Here is a 23,348-nt window from a genome sequence, read left to right as displayed (position 1 = left end):
ATGGATGGATGGAAGATGGATGGAAGATGGATGGATGGATGGAAGATGGATGGATGGATGGAAGGATGGAAGATGGATGGATGGATGGATGGAAGATGGATGGAAGATGGATGGATGGATGGATGGAAGATGGATGGAAGATGGATGGAAGATGGATGGATGGATGGATGGAAGGATGGAAGATGGATGGATGGATGGATGGAAGATGGATGGAAGATGGATGGATGGATGGATGGAAGATGGATGGAAGATGGATGGAAGATGGATGGATGGATGGATGGAAGGATGGAAGATGGATGGAAGATGGATGGAAGATGGATGGATGGATGGATGGATGGAAGATGGATGGATGGATGGAAGATGGATGGAAGATGGATGGATGGAAGATGGATGGAAGATGGATGGATGGATGGAAGATGGATGGATGGATGGAAGGATGGAAGATGGATGGATGGATGGATGGAAGATGGATGGAAGATGGATGGATGGATGGATGGAAGATGGATGGAAGATGGATGGATGGATGGATGGAAGGATGGAAGATGGATGGATGGATGGATGGAAGATGGATGGAAGATGGATGGAAGATGGAAGGATGGAAGATGGATGGATGGATGGATGGAAGATGGATGGACTAATAAACTAATTGCATGTTTTTCGCTACAGCAGCTTGACATTTAATCATTTGTATTCATACACTCCAATATAACAACACAGAGCCTAATCATCAACTGCAATTTCAATACAAAAGTGTAAACATATTCATTAATGCTATACCTATAAGTGTGCGTGTGTGTGTGTGTGTGTGTGTGGTCGTGATCTTATTAAAAGAGGTTTAAGCAAGAACAGGTAGGCTACAGTACACGATCAAACAAACACTTCCCAGAATCCTTTGAGTGTGACAGGTAACATGAGCGCAGCGTCTGATCTCTGAGGTGTGTGTGATTCTCTCTCTCTCTCTCTCTCTCTCTCTCTCTCTCTCTCTCCCTGTCGGAGATACTTTGAAACTAAAGCAATTGAAACATTTCAAGCAGGACCTCTGCTGCTTCTCTCCGTGTTGATCTGTGTTTAGTGTGTGTGATGTTGCTGTTCTCCTCTATATCAGAGTCAGTGTAACTCCTGAAACGCCTCCATTGTGTCTCGAGTTTCTCCCGGGAACGAACATGTCACGATATTCCTCATTATAATAGAATAAAGGGGCGGGGCCTGGTCGAGTCAGTTAGTAGTGTGTTAAACTGGCGGTTATGGAAAGGGGCGGGACTTTCCCAAACACACTCAAAGCGCTCGACCAATCACAGCACACTGATCCAGTCGACCAATCAGAGCACAGTGTGCTTTCAGAAGGAGGGGCTTCATAGAGACAGGAAGTGAACAGAGCGTTACTGACAGACTGGGAAGAGAGAAGCAAAAAGTGTTTTAAAGTCCCCTGAAAATCCTGCTTTTAAATGTTGTTGTGGTGTTTTTAATCCGCTTTAACACACACCGTGTGTGCGTTGATAAGTGGACAGCATTGCTGAGTATTTCCTCCTTAAAACTGCAGTGAACCAAAGACAGTCTCAAAAACACGCTTTGGTGTTTCTGACGTCACAAACCACCTTGTAACCAATCAGATCAACGTGTGATCGACAACCAGTGGATCTCTGAGTGACTGAGGGGGTGGAGGCGGGGCTCATTTACATATTCATAGAACCGTGCATACTTAATACTAAATCGACACGGACGATTTATATGCCTAATATTTAAATAAATGTATCCTAAATAAGAATGTATTTAATGTTTTTAATAAGACAATGTACAATGAAGTTTTTTCCTCACACATAAGATTGAATTTGGTGGATTTTTGGGATCTTGTGATTTCTGGATGTATATATATGTATATTTTCACTGTGCCCTGTAAAGTGTGTGTACAGAGGCGTTCGTTGATTAAATGATTTGTTAATAGCCTCGTCTGCAGTGTTTTCTCGTGAAGGTTTCAGATTGGTTAGATGTGCGAGCGGAGCGGTCTGCTTTCTCCCGAGGACGCCGCGTCAGTGATTTAACATCGGTTGACCAGAGCGATGCTAATCAGTTCCTCTGATGGATTCCCAGCGTTCACTCGTTCCCGTAGATGTCAGAGCTCGTTCTAATGCACACACTGGGATAAATGTGCATAGAAACATCAGAGCTGTGTGTGTGTGTGTGTGTCCAGATAAGAGCAAAGCACTCTGGGATATCAGCCTCACCTACGGCTTCTCGGTTAGTCATGCAGTTTGACACGTCGGTGGACAAGGTCGCGGCGGACACGAGCATTTACTCACATTCAATTACACACAGAAGACTGTTCCTGGATCTGCACAGGCACTCGAAGAGGCTTTATTCATGACTGAGCATCACATCAGACTCACACACTCGCTTCCGCTGAACTGATCACACACACATTTCCTACTTTAACCTCAACATCTCGGACATCGTCCAAAGCAAAAGTGTAAAAGTAATAATTCAGCCGAAAATTGAAAAATTGTGTGTGTGAGAAACAAACTCTGCTTCATTGTGTCGTCTGATTGAAAATATTAAATCAATTATTATTGGTTTTAAATAGATTTTAATAATTACATATAATTAAATAGTAGTATATACAAAATATATAAAATATAATAAAAAAAAATGTTAAATATTTTATTCAATAAATTTAAATATTTTACTTCATTTCACCTGTGCTGTCCTGGTCAATATGCAATATGCATAATAGAACAATTTAATATATGCTACTTGTTTTGGTCACACTACATTGCTTGTTTATTTTCTATCAACCGCCTATCAACACCATAGAAACCACCCAGAACACCCTCGCAACTGCCTAGCCTCCAAAATACCATAGCAACCGCCTAGCAACACCATAGCAGCCACCCAGAACACCTTAGCAACCGCCTAGCAACACCCTAGCAACCACCCAGAATACCCTAGCAACCACCCAGAACACCCTCGCAACTGCCTAGCCTCACCATAGCAACCACCAAAATACCCTAGCAACCGCCTAGCAACACCATAGAAACCACCCAGAACACCTTAGCAACCGCCAAGCAACACCCTTGCAACCACCCAGAACACCCTAGCAACCACCCAGAACACCTTAGCAACCACCTAGGAACCACCCAGAACACCTTAGCAACCACCTAGCAACACCATAGCAACCGGGCGGTGAGTTTTACCACTGCAAGCACTACTTCACATTTTCTTCTGGAAACGTACATTCTAAAATAAACTATATTATATGATAAACTGATTACATATCACATCTAACATGAAAATTTGTAAATATACTGTTTATAAATAATCCGTCTCTCTCTCTCCCTCCTCCACCCATGGCACTGGAAATGAAAGAGCAAGTTGAGAGTGTTGCATTGTGGGATAGAGTCGAGATCACACATACAAAACATATCAAAAATGATATCTGGTGTCTGAATAATGTTTGGTTTGACTGTATATCATGAATTATTGTAAAGCCGACGACACCATCACAGCTGAGACCACACTGGCTCAAACGAGACATAACTAGACACTGAGCCGTGGCCGTGTGTTACATAAGAGCGAGAGTCTTGCGGACATCTCTTTCTCTCTCTCTCTCTCTCACACACTCTCTCTCTATCACTCACACTCTCTCTCTCTCACTCACACACTATCTCTCTCTCTATCACTCACCGAAAAAACACACACACTCTCTCTCTCTCTCTCTCTCTCTCTATCACTCACACACACACACACACACACACACACACACACACACACACTCTATCACTCACACACACTCTCTGTCTCTCTTGTTTCCCATGTGAGAACCTCAGGAGACTCTAATGGAAACCAGCTGTTGGGCCGATCACATCTACAGACATCCAGCGCTCTCATTGGCTGTGGCTGAGCCGGCTGCTCTCTGATTGGCTGCCGCATGAGCGTTCCACTCTCTGCGATTGGTTTCGGTCTTTATGCAAATGAAGTGTTTGCTCAGGGAGAAAGGGTCAGTTTAGTGCAGGAAATCAAATCGCTCGGACAGTCCGTACTTGGGTCAGGACGCAGTTTTATTCATAAAGGACGAATTAAAGACATTTATAATATTCCAAAAGATTCTATTTCAAATAAATGTTGTTCTTTTGAACTTTCTATTCATCAAAGAATCATGAAAAATAAACGGTTTCCACAAAAAATGACAGTTTTCAACACTTATAATAATCATAAATGTGTCTTGATCATCAGATCATCATGATTTCTGAAGGATCATGTGACACTGAAGACTGGAGTAATGATGATGAAAATCACAGGAATAAATTACACTTTACTATATATTCACATAAAAAACTGATGATTTACATTAGAATAATATTTCACAATTTTTACTGTATTTTTGATCATATAAAAGCAGGCTTGAGCAGAAGAGATGCCAATAGTGTGTATTTTTTATGACATTTTAACAGTTCAAATGAAGAAATACTATTTAAATGGTTTTAATTACTGTATTAACGCTCTCTCATACAAAAGACGAGCAAACAACTCAAAACAAACATTATTCACGATGCCGTTTAATTATATATCACGGTCAGATATATAATGATAAATATACAATATTCTTTCCCTCCCGTCTTTTTTGCTCGACCTCAGCATGTGTGAATGAGCATGAGAGCAGAGCATGCTGGGATACCCGGGAGCGTGTGTGTGCGTGTTCCCAGAGGATGCTGGGATGTGGAATGTTTGGGGGAAGGACAATGAGGTTGCCGTGGTGACGGATGGCCGTAAATGGGACGAGGACGCTGTGTTCATTTCCGCAGTCTCGCTCTCTCGAATATAATAATATCAAACAGCCATCGAGAACGAGCAGATATTTCATTTCATTCATGACTCTCTGGTCTTATTGTGAATGAATCACCAGACCGTGAAAACATAAGGAAACCAAACCAGGCGGGGCTCATTTGCATATGTATATAATTGTATATATAATTAATTATATATATTATGGGTCACTGAGCACCGAGAAATTTTTATTCATTATATTAATTCAGATACGTATTCGTGATTCGGTGGCTCTGATTTGTCAAAACACCATTCAAACCATTTGCTACGGATGCAAAAAACGCAGAAAATCGAACCCAATCCGATTTTTTTTATGACAGACGAAAGTTTCGGAGGCAGTGTGCGAGTGTGATTGACATAACGTAAGGTCGCATTTATTTTTTAACGTGCAAAAATTTCGGACACAAATTTCGCACTCGGTGTGCAAGGGCCTTAACCCCTATTTAAAAAAAAAAAACGGTGGCGTGTTCCTTTAAAATACTGATGTTCTGTTCTATAACTCCTCCCCGCGCTCTCTCATTGGCCGATGTAGTTTTCTGTCAGAACACATTCACACCGCAGGATTTTGAATCTCAGATCACGTCTTTGATCATTTACACTGCGCGAAGGGTCGACAGAAGGTTTCACACTGCACGACTTTACTTGCGCGCAGAGATATCGAAGATATTCAGTGCTGGTCACGGCGGCGTGTTGAATAATAGTCTTAATCTGCATTGCTATTTGTACCCATTGCGAATATGCAAACAACAATTAGTAATTCATTTTTGTTTTTATTTTATCACTTTTACTCACGACAAGCTATCCGGCGACAAAGGATTCCACTCATTATGCTAAGCTAAGCTAGCGGCGGCGCTGCCAAGCTAAGTGACAAAAATGCGTTTGCCTAAATGTAGGGGAGGCGGTGAATAATAGACCGAAAGTTTCGTATGCGTTTTTTCGTATTCGTGATTCGGTGGCTCTGATTTGTCAAAACACCATTCAAACTGTTTGCTACGGATGCAAAAAACGCAGAAAATGGAACCCGATCCGATTTTTTTTATGACGGATGAAAGTTTCGGAGGCAGTGTGCGAGTGTGATTGACATAACGTGAGGTCGTATTTATTTTTTAACGTGCGAAAATTTGGGACGCGAATTTCGCACTCGTTGTGCAAGGGCCTTAACACCTATTTAAAAAAAACGGCGTGTTCCTTTAAAATACTGATGTTCTGTTCTATAACTCCTCCCCGCGCTCTCTCATTGGCCGATGTAGTTTTCAGTCAGAACACATTCACACCGCAGGATTTTGAATCTCAGATCACGTCTTCGATTATTGATTATCACTCGCGTAAACGAGCACTGATTCGCCGGTGACTTCGGGCATTCGTCGCGATCTCTGACCCCTGAGAGTCAGGACCTCAGCTTCACGTCTCATCCGAAGGACAGATGACACACAGGTGGAACTAATCACACCACAATGAGTCCAGGCAATGGATTATGGGTAATGTAGTTCATGATGGGATAATGGAGTCGGAGGAGTGCCCTCTGGTGGACATCATTAAATATAGGAAAATCAGAAAGTTTTCTGTTCGGTATAAGGTTTGTGTTACAGTATTTATTGTATAATCTATAATGTAATAATGTGAATCTGTGGTTGTAGGTTACAGTCATGCATCTCTCACTCACACTGCTTTAAACAGGAATCTTTGGCTGTTAAACTGATTATCTCTGCCTGAGTGTGTCCAGCAGCTGTGAGTGTGTGTGTGTGTGTGTGTGTGTGTGACTGATGTCTGTCTGTCTCTCAGAGATGTGTGTGTGTGTGTGTCTGATGTTCATCTGTCTCTCAGGTGTGTGTGTGTGTGTATCTGACGTCCCTCTGTCTCTCTCTCTCTCTCTCTCCCAGGTGTCGCAGGACGTGTGTGTGTGTGTGTGTGTGTTCCAGGATGCCGCTGGTGAAGCGCAGCATCGAGCCTCGTCATCTGTGTCACACGGCTCTTCCACACACCATCAGAAATGAGCTGGAGTGTGTGACCAACATCTCTCTGGCCAACGTCATACGACAGCTGAGTAGCCTCAGTGAGTGTGTGTGTGTGTGTGTGTGAGAAATGGGTAGGTTTAGGGGTTGGGGTTTAGGGGGATGTGTGTGTGAGAATTACAAAAAATTAGCTTAATAATCATGATAATAACAGGGTTTTCTATGCTGATGCGCTGCTGGTTTGTGTGTGTGTGTGTGTGTGTGTGTTCAGGTAAATATGCGGAGGATTTGTTCGGAGAACTCTTTAATGAAGCTCATTCCTTCTCGTTTCGAGTGAACTCACTCCAGGAGAGAGTCGACCGCCTGTCAGTCAGCGTCACTCAACTCGACCCGAAAGAGGAGGAGTGTGAGTACACTCATTTTCACACACACACACACACACACACACACACACACACACACACACACACACTTCAGTCTGTTATTGACTATGATTGAGTTTCTCGACTGGCGAAACTGACAGCATGTTTTCTGGATGCTCGACTGAGCTGAGAAACCTGATCTCACACACACAGAGAGAGAGAGAGACAGATGCTCGTCATTCTCCACACACACACACACACACACACAAAAAATGTAATTTCTGAAAAACCGGGTTGGAACAACGGCGAGCGGTGGGATCATTTCATCACTGAGTGAAGATTAAAACAAAACTAAACTATCAGTTTTAAAGGGTTAGTTCACCCAGAAATGAAAATTCTGTCAGTATTTACTCACCCTCATGTTGTTCCAACCCCGTGAAACCTTCGTTCATCTTCGCAACACAAATTAAGATATTTAAGATATTAAGATCGCTCCTGCATACAGTCCATAGGCTTCTTGAGGGAATGACTCTTGCTGTCCTCGAAAAATCATTAAAGACATCGTTAAAATAGTCCAAGTGACTACAGGGGCTCAATCTTAAGTTTATCAAACGACGAGAACACTTTTGTGCGCAAAAATAACGACTTTATTTCAACTATTGGTTTATTTCTCCCTCTGCGCGAGTCAGGTTACTAGTTTAATAGCGTAAGCTTCTGTTATTGTACGTCACACGCATCACACACATGACCAGCGTCGGCCAATAGTGAGCCTACGTGTGACGTAGCTTTACGCAATCACACTACGTTAACTGACTACAGGCCCATGGAGAAGGAAGTGAATAGTTGAAATAAAGTCGTTATTTTTGTTTGTTTTTGTGCACAAAAAGTGTTCTCGTCGTTTAATAAAGTTAAGATTGAGCCACTGTAGTCACTTGGACTATTTTAACGATGTCTTTAATGACTTTTCGAGTCATTCCCTCAAGAAGCCTATGGACTGTATGCAGGAGTGATCTTAATATCTTAAATATCTTAATTTGTGTTGCGAAGATGAACGAAGGTCTTACGGGGTTGGAACAACATGAGGGTGAGTAAATACTGTCAGAATTTTCATTTTTGGGTGAACTAACCCTTTATTGTAAAAAAAAAAAGAAAAGAAAGACTCTCTTTTGCTCACCAAAGCTGCATTTATTTGAGAAGAAATAGTGAAATATTATTATAATGTAAATCATCAGTTCTCTATGTGAATATACAGTAAAGTGTTATTTTTTCCTGAATTTATCATTATTACTCCATGATGTGTCACATGATCCTTCACAAATCACTCTAAAATGAGGATCTGATGATCAAGACACATTTATGATTATCATCAGTGATGAAAACAGTTGTGCTGACCCAGGATCTGCATAACACAAACACTACTCCAGAGAGAGAGAGAGAGAGAGAGAGAGAGAGAGAGAGAGAGAGAGAGAGAGAGAGAGAGAGAGAGAGAGAGAGAGAGAGAAATTGGAAACAAAACCGATCCTAACTACTACAGACTACAGAGGAATCTGCGTAACTAGTGATTTGGGAAAAGTATTTTGTTCTATAAATAACTCTCGGACTTCCTCAGTCTTAAAGCAGCACAATATCAGTTCTTCGACCCCCAGGTCATATTAACAAACTGATGAGAGAGAGAGAGAGAGAGATGTAATGAGACCTCATCCCTCTCATGCACCTCCACTGTTTTTATGAGCCTGAAACAATTTCAATGACAGCGTGCTCGGTGAACTCCAGTGTCTGTAAACGGGTTTATTACGCCTCAGGCCGGGTCGATCCACTAAAGCGGCGGCTCTCGTCCCTGAGGATAAAAACTGTAATGGTGAAGAGAGAATCACTGAGGAGATCCGGCTCGGCGATCCGTGTCGGGTCATCCGTCAATCCAATCCTGCTGAAGATCCGAAGTGAAAAGCCCTGGAGGACCTGCAGCACTTTACGTGGATCTGGACGTGGTGAACATGTCCGCGGAAATTGTTTTGCAAATGAAGAGTTCAGATGCAAAAGCCTCTAATGATGATTTTTATCAAACTAAGTTCAGTAATTTCACTTAAATGGCAATGTACTGAACTTAAATATACAAGTTTGATAAAAATCATCATTAAAGAAGAAAATTTCAAATGGCATTTAGAGGCTTTTGCATCTGAACTCTTCAAATATTATGCATGCAAAACATTCAATTAAAATGAAATCAACACTAAAAACATTCAGGGAATGCATGAATTAAACGAAATAAAAATAAGATTAAGTTAAAATGCGAGAATGCATAAACATTTGTAATATCTTATAAATCGACGAAGCGTCAACAGTGAGATTGTGAGACAGCAGCTCGTGAGAAAAAAAAAAACAGATGCTCATATGACCACAATTCATATTTGAAATGTTTTAGGATTCACGGAGAAAATAGAAAACCACAGTTTTCTGACCAAACGGACGGGACGCATCTGATCTGAATCAGCGGTGAACCGAGGCTCATTACGGCACGATCAGTCACTCGTGGAAACACATGGAGAAACCGCTCTAGTGCTGCAAACACACTGTTGGTTTGTGGGTTGTTTTACGATAAGTCTTACGAACTATCTCTGAGCAACACAGAACATTAGGGAAAGAACTGAGAGAGAGAGAGTAAAAAAGAATAAAACAACATACAGATTAATAGAGAGGTAATAGTAAAAGACTGAAACACCACACATTAGTTACAGTATATTCGTAGTATCTTTTCATAAATCTACCAAAACAAATAAAGCGTAATTGAAAGACCCTGAACATTGCTCACGGAGCAGTTCAATTGCATTTGCATTCAGAATGAGCTAATTATCCTAAATTACTTTAGCGGTAAGAATCGTCCTTATTGTCTGGCAATAATTGGGACAATTAGACATTTAAAACGAGGATTATTAGCGGCTCTCGGTTCAGCTGCCACTCAAATGATTAAATTTCCCATCAACCTTAGTGTCACCAGCTGCCTGTTAGCAAAAGACAAATAAAAGAGTGATGGAAACACACCTGGATTCACAGTGAGATTGTTTCACGACTTTTGAGATGAAACCTCACTTGAGGTGGTGCTTTACAACAAAAATTAAAGTTTAGATTATGTTAAATTTAAGTTTTGATTGACTTGCAGCTTTTTTAAATCAATGTCAACAGCAATATAAAATAAATACTTTCAATAATGATCACCATATTTGAAAAAAATATCATATAGACAAATTTAGTTACAAATTTCACTTTTTCTTTACAATTTTTTTGCGTTACAGCGCCCCCTATCGCTATAAATTAATGAGATTTGGCACGTTTGCTCAGACTGTCCTGATGCCCGCTTGCACCAATTTTTGTGAAGTTTGGACTTTCCATTAACCGTTTACAGATCAATTAGTCATTATGGGTCACATTTGAAACATGTTGGCGCGAATCTGCCAAGCAATTTGATTAAATCTGATAATAAATTAGAAACATCTCTTGATATTACATGGTAAACTTAATGCACATTGTTGGACCAGTGGATAAGTAGTATAAATTAGGTTCTGTGAAAAAAAGTGGCAGAAAAATTTCTTTGGGAAAATGTAAAGATGTCCCAGTTTAGACTTGATGGAGGATTGTGTGGTTCTTGAGACTGCTGTGGATATTTTTGTTGATTTTACCTGATCTAAATCTGCTATATTTACACTTAAAATGCAATTATTGAATTCAAACCAAAAAATTCAGTCCAAGTGCAAACATGTAGTATTCAGAAGGGTTTAGAATGTGGTTCTGGAGATTAGCTATTCTTACGAGAAATGATACAAATGCAGTCCAAAGATGGATCCGTCAATTGAGTTACACTAACCTCCTGAATCTGATGTGTAGACGATGTGTGTGTGTTTCAGTGTCTCTTCAGGACATCACGATGAGGAAGGCTTTCCGCAGCTCCACGACCCAGGACCAGCAGCTGTTTGAGCGCCAGTCTCTGCCCGTCCCGATGCAGGAGACGTACGAGCTGTGCGAACAACCTCCGCCGCTCAACATCCTCACGCCCTACAGGTCAGAAACACACCCACAACTCACTACTCTGACACTGCACAGATAAAACTCGGTCAAAATTATTCCGGTTGAGTATGACGTATGACGTCGGAAGTAATTTGTTGAGGTCAATTTGTAAAGAAAGACATATATAATCAAACGCGCATATGTATAGACTAAACACGTGATACGCATGTGCGCACCGTCTGCGTTTTCATGTTTTTGAGGTTTGCACAGACACCCTTTTTTCTAAAAATCTTTAAACTTGTTTCAAGGATTGTGTTCTCGAGCCTCAAACACTGTTGTTGAGGGTTTTCTGTTAATAAGTTAATAACTAATGATCTTTACAACGGAAGTGAATCAATCAAAATGAACTTTATCTGGACAATAACTTTATTCTAGAGTAGATATAACTTTATATCTACTTTAAATCGCGTATCGAGTTCTCCGCGCAATTTCTCACGAAACTCGTGTCGGAGTACGTATTACGTAGAAGTACGTAGAAACACGTGATCAGCGAAAAACGAAGCCTCACTTGCTTCACTTGCGTGTTGGGATTTGAACCCATTTGCTATTTATTTATTTATTTTTATGTATAAATAAGCCTGTAGCCTATGTTACATGATCATATATTCTACCAAATCATAAAATAATTAATAACCATTTACTTGCATCAAGCAACCCTGTTGGTATTTTCATAATTCGTAATAATATAATTGTTACATTTCATTTATTAACACACACACATTAATATGTGAATTATATTATCAGAAAACCAGTCCCTCCAGAAAAACGCGATTATGCGATCACATGATTTAGTGCATGATTAGCATATTATGCACTAAAACTTAGCAATTAGCATAAGTTTGCATATTTATGCGGGGGCCACATTTTTTCAAATACGGCACACAAATTGCCGATTTCCGTGCAAAATATGCGGGCTTGCATGATTTCATAATCCTCGCATTTTTGTTGCAAAAAAAGTCACATGTCATACCAGAAAGTTGAAAAATGTTGCGTTTGCTTCACCCATGGAAACGTTGTGAAATGTCGTAATTACGCAATTTTTGCACGTTACCGCAGTTTCATTGCATAAAAATCCCACATATTCCATCACGTTTTAGAAAAGTTTCGTTTTTTTCGCCCACAACAATAACAAAACACGTTTTTCTGGAAGGACAGGAAAACTGAACATTTAGCATTGTCAGGCTTTTATTTGTGCTTAATAGATCAAACACTGGCGCTGCGCAATCGTGTGTACGACTCGTCGCCACTCTTTCAAAACTCTTAATGCTTCGAATCTTTTCGAACAATCAGGGGAAACCCTCAGTACTTCATGAGGCTTCATTTGCCCATTTCTACTCTAAATGTATGGAGGTTGGAGCAGGTTTCACTCAATAGTTACACTTAAATTTATTTTAAGAGTGCTGGCCTAATGATTAGAGTATATATATGGAAGAAAGAGGCCGCACTTTGCATAGACAGTTTATTTTACAATTAACATTTTTTCTACTCTAAAAAACACAGGGTTGTTTAACCCAAATTTGGGTTAAATATGCATGAACCTAACCGTTGATACGTGAGGTGGAGGAGAGGAGTACTCACAACGAACAATAACTGGAGAAGGAAGACTTCCCTTATCAAACACAGAGAAACTCAGGAGAAACACTGCCAAACATTAACATCAACCCACAAAGACTGAGGAAAAACACAGGGAATATATACATGGCAAACAAGGGGAGCTAACGAGACTAATTAACAAGACACTGCTGAACTAATGCTCTAATGAGGATGGTGATCACGGGAAACTGAATTCAATGAAACCAGAAACAGACAGACATGTAACAACCGTTGGGTTAAAAAATTAATTTTAATTAAAAAACGTAACACAAATTCTGGGTTTATCCTTATTCGACCCAAATTTGGGTTGAAACAACCCATAATTTTTAGAGTGTATCCAACAAAAGTGTATCCACCTGAGATGGGCCAGTTATTAGACTTACCTTCTACACACTGTTAGAAATGTAAATAAACTTTGAATATTATGAATGAAGTTAGTTAGCTTTGGATAAAAACGTGTGCTAAATGCATTCTTTCGGTTTACCAAGCTTTGTTTGTTTTCTTTTTATTTATTTAAATCCAGATAATTGATTAACAAAACATTGATTGAAATTAAGGTACAAATTATAAAAATAAAAAGTGGTCAAAAATCATCTCCGTCCCTCTCCATATCTCCCGACATATTGTATTCAATCCATTTCCTCACCCTTTGTGACATATCACATTATTTTCTTTAGTTAACAGATTAAATTAAAACAAAACATAAATAATATCATAAAATTGTAACAAATACATGAAACCAAATAAATGTACTTAAATGATTACAATATTCATAACTATAAGACAAACATCATCGAAGTACGTTTTAGCAGAAAATATTTTCTTGCGTTATAGCGCCCCCTATCGCTGTAAACGAATGAGATTTGGCACGTTTGCTCAGACTGTCCTGATGTCCGCTTCCACCAATTTTTGTGAAGTTCTGACATTGCATTAATAATTTACAGGTCAGTTAGTCATTATGGGACACATTCAAAACATGTTGGCTAGTCAAAATTGCTCTATTTTAGTAGTAAATAATGGGGAGAAAGACACATTGGTATCAGGATCAATCTCTCACTGCTACATCAGACCAACGGCCTTTGGATAAACAAGAATTACAAGAAAATACTATTTCAAATTCAAGGTTTCATGTTTAATTCAATTGTCATTTCTTTAATTATTTGTGAAATTTACTAGAAATTTCTTAGTCTATATTTTTCCAAGTAAATCCTATAGCAAATATTTTTTTGGACATCAGATGTTCCTCACAGGTGGAGATCTTAAAGTCTTAAACTTCTTGAGACACTAAAGTCTGCAAAAAAGTCCCAGTACGACTCAAACATTTTCCATCAAACAACAAGAGCTGCTTCATATTAATCGTATATCTGTATTCTCTCACTCAGTGATAAGTTTTTGTTTCTCCTGAGGACTTTTAGTTGATATTTATACTCTATTCTCTATTCTTGAGTCCCTTGAGCAATGAAAGAGCGCTAACGTCTCGGTCTTAGCCTTCGTTGCCACTGTTTGCTCATGTGCGTCACACAGACAGAGTGTTTCTGGGATTAATGCTCATTACTGCCGGCTGGGACATTTATTTCAGAGCTGCGTAATAATATGCAGGAGTTTCTTTCTCTCCGTCTCTTCACGCGTTTGCTCATTACTTTTTCATTATTTCATTATACATCATCAGCACAGATGTTTCCTCTCCTGTCTTACACAACTCTTACTAAAGACATCTGTTAAAGAACGACTCGTCCTCAAATGTTTGTATTCAATCCTCAGGTTATATTCCAGAAGCAAATGCAAATTACAAAAAGTATCAGTCTTACATTTGTAAGAGGAGAATAAGCACAACAGTGACATGGGTATACTCTAACAAAATGCTGGGTTGTTTCAACCAAAATTTGGGACAAATATGGACAAACCCAAATGTTCGGTTAAAAATGTACAACTGAAGAGTTCAGATGCAAAAGCCTCTAAATGCCATTTGAAATTTTCTTCTAAAATGACCATTTTTATCAAACTTGTATATTTAAGTTCAGTAATTTCACTTAAATAACAATTAATAGGTCATCTTCATTGCCATTTAAGTGAAATTACTGAACTTAAATATACAAGCTTGATAAAAATGGTCATTTTAGAAGAAAATTTCAAATGGCACTTAGAGGCTTTTGCATCTGAACTCTTCAACTGTACATTACATTTTTAACCCAATATTTAGGTTTGTCAACATTTGACCCAAATTTGGGTTGAAACAACCCAGCATTTTTTAGAGTGTACTACCATTCACTAGTTGGTTAATGTTTTTAGATGCATTTTATTTGATCAAAAATACAGTAAAATTGTGAAATATTACTATGTGAATAAATATACAGTAAAGTGTAATTTATTCCTGTGATTTTCATCATCATTACTCCAGTCTTCAGTGTCACATGATCCTCCAGAAATCACTCTAATATGAGGATCTGATGATCAAGACACATTTATGATTATTATCAGTCATTTTTGTGATAAATTCACTTTTCAGGATTCCTTGATGAATAGAATGTTCAAAAGAACTGCGTTTATTTGAAATAGAATCTTTTGTAGCATTTTAAAAATCTTAACTGTCACTTTTGAGCAATTTAACGCATCCTTGCGGAATAAAATGATCAAATTCTTTTTGATCACGATTCATTTCAAATCAGCTGATAGAATCCAGGACTAAGGCATCTTTATGACTAGAAATTGAATGCATTTCTATGTAAGACTCTACAGCTCGAGTGCGTGTGCGCTGGCCGGCGTCAGGAGAGTCCCGAGGTGTTAATTGCTTCATTTGTGCTGGAGGGTTTTCTTTGTTCTTTTTGTGTTTGCTCATTTGGGCATTTTGATCAGCAAATTCAAATTAAAGGAGCGAGAAGGAGAAAGAACGTGTGAGAAACAGAGGAGGTGTAATAATCACCCGTTCATACATTTCACAGCTCTCGTGTTCAAATCCTGATTATTATGAGGGGTTGGAATACTGATAACTGGGGATGTGTGTGTGTATATATGTATATATTTAATTTTATTTATATGTATATATATAATTTTATCTATCTATCTATCTATCTCTATATATATATGAAGAGTTCAGATGCAAAAGCCTCTAAATGCCATTTGAAATTTTCTTCTTTAATGATGATTTTTATCAAACTTGTATATTTAAGTTCAGTAATTTCACTTAAATGGCAATGATAATTACCTATTAATTGTTATTTAAGTGAAATTACTGAACTTAAATATACAAGTTTGATAAAAATCATCATTAAAGAAGAAAATTTCAAATGGCATTTAGAGGCTTTTGCATCTGAACTCTTCATATATATATATATATATATATATAATTTATTTAATTAATAAAGTTAATATCAATATTTTTCTGTCTTTTGGCAGTGTTCAGTGTTTATGTGTTTACTCTGAAATGACAAGAAACAATAAAAAACAACAACACTGACACAAAAAATGTGTAAGAAATTATATAAAATAAAGTAGAAAACATAACATTATTCAGTTACCCTCATGAAAAAACTGTAATATTGTATATAATATGTTACACACATAAATCAGTGAGTGAAGTCCAATTATCATCAATTATCATCATAAAAAAGAATATTATATAATATAAACAATACATAATATACGTAATTATTGCTGTTGCAAGATTATATCAGCAATCTATGAAAATCAGGAATTATAATCATGAAATATATATATATATATATATATATATTATATAATAATATCATACATAATTATTTCTATGTTGCATCAGTTTTAAATCACAGAGTGATGTTGGTGTATAATTATGTAAAAAAATATTATATTAATAATATTATACATAATTATTGATTTGTATGTTTAAATAAGCAAGTGGTGTCATAATATATATATATATATATATATATATATATATATATATAAATTATCTGAAATTTTGGTTTAATTTCTAACATTGAAAGTGGAAAGTGAAGTCAAATGCATTGGATTGTGGGATACAGGACTCCATTTGTATTCTCTTCACTGCATATTTCTGGTCATCTGTGAATTTATACACACTGTGTTCTGCATACTAGTTTAGCTCAGTAACAGTAGAGTCATCACACTGAACACACCTGACCTGTGTCCGCCTCTAGGGATGATGGGAAGGAGGGTCTGAAGTTCTACACCAACCCGTCGTACTTCTTCGACCTGTGGAGAGAGAAAATGCTTCAGGACACAGAAGACAAGCGGAAAGAGAGGCGGAAACAGAAGGTAAAGGGGGCGGGGCAGTGTAAGAGGGGCGTGGTCTACATGCAAATGAGGCAACCAGAAGGGGTGTGGTGTGTGAGGGGATCGACCACTGAAATACAACATCATACTTTAGACTTTATGGGTTTAGTTCAGTCATTGTTCACTCACACATATGCGTATACACACTCATAAACACACACACAGAATGAGATTAGCTAGCTAACGTCTACAGCGCTGAAGTTTCTTCCCGTCGTTCGTTCATGTTAAGTGTGTAAATGGAGTGGAAGTGGGGTTGGCTGCGTTCGATCAGACGGGACTAGATTACATTAGTCCAGTGAGTGAGTGATGCCTGGAAAACTGCTGAAAGTGCATGTCAGATCAGCTCACACACACACACACACACTCCAGACACGTGCTGGAGACAGTAGCGGCTCGTAGCCATTAGCACTAGTCTTAGCGCTAGTTTATGATAAACATCGTACCCTATATCTTAAACACATTAGACACACTTCTGGCAGATTCCTAATGTCCTTGCGTTATTCAGCCTGAGGGTGGCGCTCTAATGATGATTGACATACTTTGTTACACACAATAAACCTTAGAATAGGCTCTATGCACAACTTACTTCCGCATTCTGTGAAACAGGTCGCATCGCTTCCGGTTCTGGTCTATGTGCTTCATGATTTTTTATTTTTATTTATGTTTATTTTTTTGGTTTTACTCCATATATCTTAAAAGGAGCGAGCAAAGATTAGCATAACCAGTGTCCCTCACATATGCTAATTGATATTTAAACGTTTGATATTTTTTTCTTCTTCACAGCAACGTTTAGATATTTAAATGGAATAAAACACCAATAACAAAGTGAACTAGGTAGGTTAGGTGATTACCTTAAAAATCCATTAGTCAGTTCTTACGGCCGTTAACACTTTCTCTGACAAGCGGATGCGATGAGACCTTTTTTCCGGTTTTGTCACGTGACGCAATGTTGTTTTAGAATGGTGAAAAGTTAATAATCCCCTATGAGAATCCCAGTGAGGAAAACAACGTCATGTCTACTCCCACAAAACATAACAGAACTACTGTATATACCTTATGCACCAGAGAAACATGGGCGCCGTCATCTTTAGAAATATTGTCTTTGAACTTCCGGTTCTGTATATTTCTATGGCATCGCTGTCGAGGAGTAATTAGCTGGTGAAGTGGATTTACTTATTGTAGAGTTAACAAAAGTTAATGAGCATTATAAAGCAGATGTCTTAAATGTCGACCGGGAATTTTTTTACGAGCAGTTCATTCATATCTATGCAAGAAAGATCGCTGTGAAAATACAGACCGGAAGTCAAAAGACAACGAGCGCAGCGCCGAAAAGGGGCGGGGCTACATAGCACGTTTAAAATAAAGGGTTTATAGTTTTATTAATTTGATACGCTTCTCCATATAGAAGAACTATGAGAAGAACAAACACACATATCTGAACAGGAGTGTGATCGTCTTATTCTGTAGGTTTATGTAAGGTCACGTGACAATGGTTGTCTATGAGAGCGCGCTGCAGTTCCATTTCCCACCACAGATTTACATTGGGAAACAGTGGGGGCGCTGTCGAGCTGGAGACCAGCTGCTTAGGGTCAGATACAGTATACATGCGCTACATTTTAATATACGAGTTAAAATAGCTTTTAATACGAGTTAAAATAGCCCAGAAAATGTTGCAGAATGCTGAACACATTTATAATTTATTAGAAATTCAGTGCATATAGAGGTATATGTTTGGATGAATATTTCAGTGGGGCTCTACAGACAGACAGACAGACAGACAGACAGACAGACAGACAGACAGACAGACAGACAGACAGACAGACAGACAGATAGATAGATAGATAGATAGATAGATAGATAGATAGATAGATAGATAGATAGATAGATAGATAGATAGATAGATAGATTTTGTTCTAAACTCACACAGACACACACACACACACAACACACACACACTGCTGATGTCAGCGCTGCAGTAGTGTGTGTGTGTGTGTGTGCTCAGTGATGACAGGAGGAGAGATGAGGGAGGATCGACGCTCACAGAGGGTTTGATATCAGCCTTCATTCACTCTATCATCCGCACTTATTGATCAGCTTATAGATGATGTCGTGTGCTTGATCAAACTAAGATAATATGCAATAATAATAAATGTAGTTACTATAATTGACTGTCGTCCTAATGCTCAGTAAACTGTGTGTGTGTGTGTGTTAACAGTAACAGTAATCAAATTGTATTATTTAGAGATTCACTAATCTACACACACTCACACACACTCTTTTCTGTCTGTTTTATGAGTGTTGCTTCCACATTTACAGAAAGTATTGCTACGTTGCGCTCATAACACTGAGAACACACACCGGGGTCGCCTTAAAGGGACAGTTCAGCAAAAAAGGAACGCTCAGTCATTATTTACATATTTTGAAGAATGTTTTTGTCCATACAATGGAAGTCAATGGGGTCCAAAACGATCACATCGATATGGATATTTGATTATTGTGATTTTAAATGTTCCCCATCTCCACCTTCACCTTCTAACCCTAACCCTTCACACAATGGAAATGTTTTTGTGATCTATATTGAGAAAGACACTTTCACACAGGATTAATGCATGTTTAAAGTGAAACTGTGTGTGTCCGTCAGGTCTTTTGTTCACGTCGTTCTGTCATGTGAAGTATGTGTCTATGGCAGCAGATCGTTCGAGCATGAGCAGCTGTTTACTGTGTTAGAGACGCATCACTGACGCCACACACACACACACTCTGATCTGATCCGTTTGATTTAATGATACAGAACATTTCACCAAAACTGATATCAGCAATTATCTTTACGTTAGATTCATTTTACTAAGAAATATCTGAATTATATTTCATTCTCAAAAGAAACTAAATGAGAAAAGAAGAAAAAATACTGTATATTTTGTCTATTTTTTAACATTATATATATATATATGTGTGTGTGTGTGTGTGTGTTTGTTATGTTATTTAGTATATAAATATACATATATATGTTCATAAATAGAAGAGGCAAAACAAATTAATTCTCAAAAGAAATGTGTGTGAGTGTTTGTGTGTATATACATATTGCAAAAATTATGTTTATTTACTATCTATCTGTGTATCTATCTATATTATATATTATTTACAATATTATACAATATTTATAAATTAATAAATACATTTATAAACATATTATTTGTACATATACAATATTTATAAATAGAAGAGGCAAAACAACAATTGTTTTGTTATATAATGTAAATATTTTGTGCGTATGTGTGTGTGTATAAAGAAATGTCTCAATCATATTCAATTCTCAAAAGAAAGGAATGAGAAAAGCCGAAAGATTTCTGGTGTACTCGTTTCAAAAACTATTTTATACTACAATATATTTTAATTATACAATAATATATACTGTATATATTACTATTCTATACCATATTCTACTATATTTCTACTCTATTGTGTTTAACTCTATTGTGTTAAATTGTTCTTTTGTGTTGTGTAGTTGCAGGATCCACACATGTATGATCAGGTCTATAAATATTTAGACCTTCCAGTGCAGGTACGACCACGCTTCAATCCGCCGTATACTCAAAAATGTAAAATAGTAATCAGATATAATGAGAAAGTAATAAAACTCACTGTGTGTGTGTGTGTGTGTGTGTGTGTGTGTGTGTGTGTGTGTGTGTGTCCAGCTGAAGAACATCGATCGCCCCCATGATCTGGAGAAGGTCCCGCGAGCGCCTCACGACCGGAAGAAGGAGTGGCAGAAGATGGCGCTGGGGGCGGAGCTTGCCGACGACGACATGAGGGACACACACACAAACACCAACGGGTCGACAACCTACCAAGAACACAGGTGAGTGAGTGTGTGAGTTAGTGTGTTAGTGTGTGTAACAACCTTACAACAGCTTTAATTGAACATCTATTGTATATAACTGTATTTAGTGCATTAAACGAATTTGAATGATTCATAACTGTGCTGAAGATGTTTTGCTCAAATATTAGATTCAATCAGATTTTGACTTGCCGAGTGTTGTGGTCCGTGACCTTCTCTCCATGTCTGACCTGAGTGTGTGTGTGTGTGTGTGCAGGCAGATGTACATGGATCATCTGGACGGGTCGTTCTCTCTGGCTGCGCTGCCATACTCTCAGATGAACGAACTCCTGAGTCGCAGCGGAGAGAGAGCATTCGGACGCCCACACGATCCTCCACCACCTCCACCCACATACACACCCGACCTCAAACCAGCCTCTGTTATCAGGTACACACACACACTCACTCAGTAAAGAGAGCCATTTGCGTCATTTCTGAATGAATCAGCTGTTTGAACGAATCAATCAGGTGAACCAATGATTCAATGACTCATTCATAAAGAGAGCCATTTACTTCATTCCTGAATGAATCAGCCGTTTGAACGAACCAATGATTCATTCATAAAGACACCCGTGGCTCATTTAGTATGTGCGGTTCTAATGAATATACAAATGAGCCCCGCCTCCACTCACTCACTCGATCACACATTGATCTGTGCTATGATATATCAATATGCTACGCTAATAGCAAAGCAAGCGTAAAAATACATACATTAGCATTCGGTTTGGGATCAGAACTCACATTTGGTGTTTTTATCTTCCAGCTCCAGCTCAGGTTTCTCCGACAGCGTCACTCAGTCTCCGGCTCGCACGCCTGTCTTCCTCAACTCGAATGCCCCGCCCCCAGCCCCGCCCCCTCTACCCCCTCCCCCGCCGCCTCTGCCAGCCAGCCAATCAGGTTCAAGGATGCAAGGTTCAGCCCCGCCTCCAATCCCTCCCTTACCTTCCCAGCATCCACCGGCCATCCCCCCTGCCCCCGCCCCCCTCCAGATCGCCCCGGGCGTCCTTCATCCCGCCCCGCCTCCGGTGGCTCCGCCCCTTCACTCATCCCCCGCCCGCGGACAGCAGGCTTCGCCCACATGTGGCGATGGGATGGTTTTGCCGCCGCCCCCTCCTCCCCCTCCTCTTCCTTTCCTGGGAAACAGAAGCTCCTCCCCCTGCACGTCATATGCCCCGCCCTCCATGCCTTCCTTCCCCTCAGGGGCTGTTTCGTTGCCGCCCACTCACTCGGGTCACGAGGTCAAGCGGAATCCCTCAAACCTGCCGCCAATCAGCGACGCCCGCAGCGTCCTATTGGAGGCCATCCGTAAAGGTAGGCGGAGTTACGCAGTGTGTTTATGTGACAATTAAGACGCAGGACACTAATTCAAAGTGCATAATTAATTTTTAAAAAGTAGATGAACCAGTAACTGTGCTGAAGCTCTATATTGAAGCTCGGTGTGTGTGTGTGTGTGTGTCAGGGATCCAGCTGAGGAAGGTGGAGGAGCAGCGGGAGCAGGAGGCCAAACACGAGCGCGTGGGGAACGACGTGGCCACTATCCTGTCCCGTCGCATCGCAGTGGAGTACAGCGACTCCGAGGACGAGTCCGAGTTCGATGAGGTCGACTGGATGGAGTGAGAGTGTGTGTGTGTGTGTGTGTGTGTGTATGTGTGTGTATGTGTGTGTCCCGTCGCATCGCAGTGGAGTACAGCGACTCCGAGGACGAGTTCGATGAGGTCGACTGGATGGAGTGAGAGTGTGTGTGTGTGTGTGTGTGTGTGTGTCCCGTCGCATCGCAGTGGAGTACAGCGACTCCGAGGACGAGTCCGAGTGTGAACCTTCTTCCTAATAACGGTTCCATCAGCCAATCACACTCCAGGCTCCCAGAATGCTTTGCTCTCATGTTTTTTAACCACACGTTCCACTTGTTGTGCAACTGATGAACAATAAGGGTTTTTCGGCTGTCATACTTCTGTAATCCCCCACATGACAGGAGTGTGTCCCGCCAGAGTGTGTGTGTTACACGTTAAATATCATCGAAAGCTTCTTCCGTGTCAGAGATGTGATGTTCGATGTGTTTGTGCGACTGCGAAAGGAAAACAAACGAGGGAATGAGTGTGTTAAAGGACAACCCCGGCGCAAAATGAACATTTGGTCTAATTACACATTGTTACCTAGTCAACCGTTATCTGAGATTTGTTAATAGTTTTCTCTAAAAACAGTTTAGCCTATAACGCTAGCATAACGCTAGTATATGGGCATAGAGTAATGACAAATAAAAATCGCTTGTTATTACCACTAACAAGGCTCAAAATAGCCCCACAGTAACACGACAGCATAATAAGGGTCTCTACATTCAAATCGAAGCATTGAGAACTTTGTCATCGTCCATACATACAGTTTAATAAGAAGATATTTTATACACACAGTCAACTTCGC

General features: G+C 39.4%; 1 protein-coding gene across 1 annotated transcript in view; it reads left to right on the top strand.

Annotated features, from left to right (window-relative positions):
* The window catches only part of wasf1 (WASP family member 1), a 40,011-nt gene extending 16,913 nt beyond the window's left edge, over positions 1-23,098 (top strand). The window contains exons 2-10 of the mRNA XM_089118968.1: positions 6,699-6,871; positions 7,042-7,176; positions 11,032-11,185; positions 16,918-17,035; positions 20,559-20,615; positions 20,749-20,912; positions 21,148-21,318; positions 21,694-22,241; positions 22,390-23,098. Coding sequence (XP_088975094.1) covers positions 6,739-6,871; positions 7,042-7,176; positions 11,032-11,185; positions 16,918-17,035; positions 20,559-20,615; positions 20,749-20,912; positions 21,148-21,318; positions 21,694-22,241; positions 22,390-22,547 — 1,638 coding nt within the window. The 5' untranslated portion in view covers positions 6,699-6,738 and the 3' untranslated portion in view covers positions 22,548-23,098. The remainder of the gene's footprint in view (positions 1-6,698; positions 6,872-7,041; positions 7,177-11,031; positions 11,186-16,917; positions 17,036-20,558; positions 20,616-20,748; positions 20,913-21,147; positions 21,319-21,693; positions 22,242-22,389) is intronic.
* The last annotated feature ends 250 nt before the right edge of the window (positions 23,099-23,348 follow it).

Source organism: Pimephales promelas, chromosome 13 (genome assembly GCF_988280905.1).
Source record: "Pimephales promelas chromosome 13, fPimPro1.hap1.1, whole genome shotgun sequence".
In the NCBI taxonomy this organism is placed as follows: domain Eukaryota; kingdom Metazoa; phylum Chordata; class Actinopteri; order Cypriniformes; family Leuciscidae; genus Pimephales; species Pimephales promelas.
Note: the sequence above shows the minus strand (reverse complement) of the source record. Positions and strands in the feature narration are given on the sequence as shown.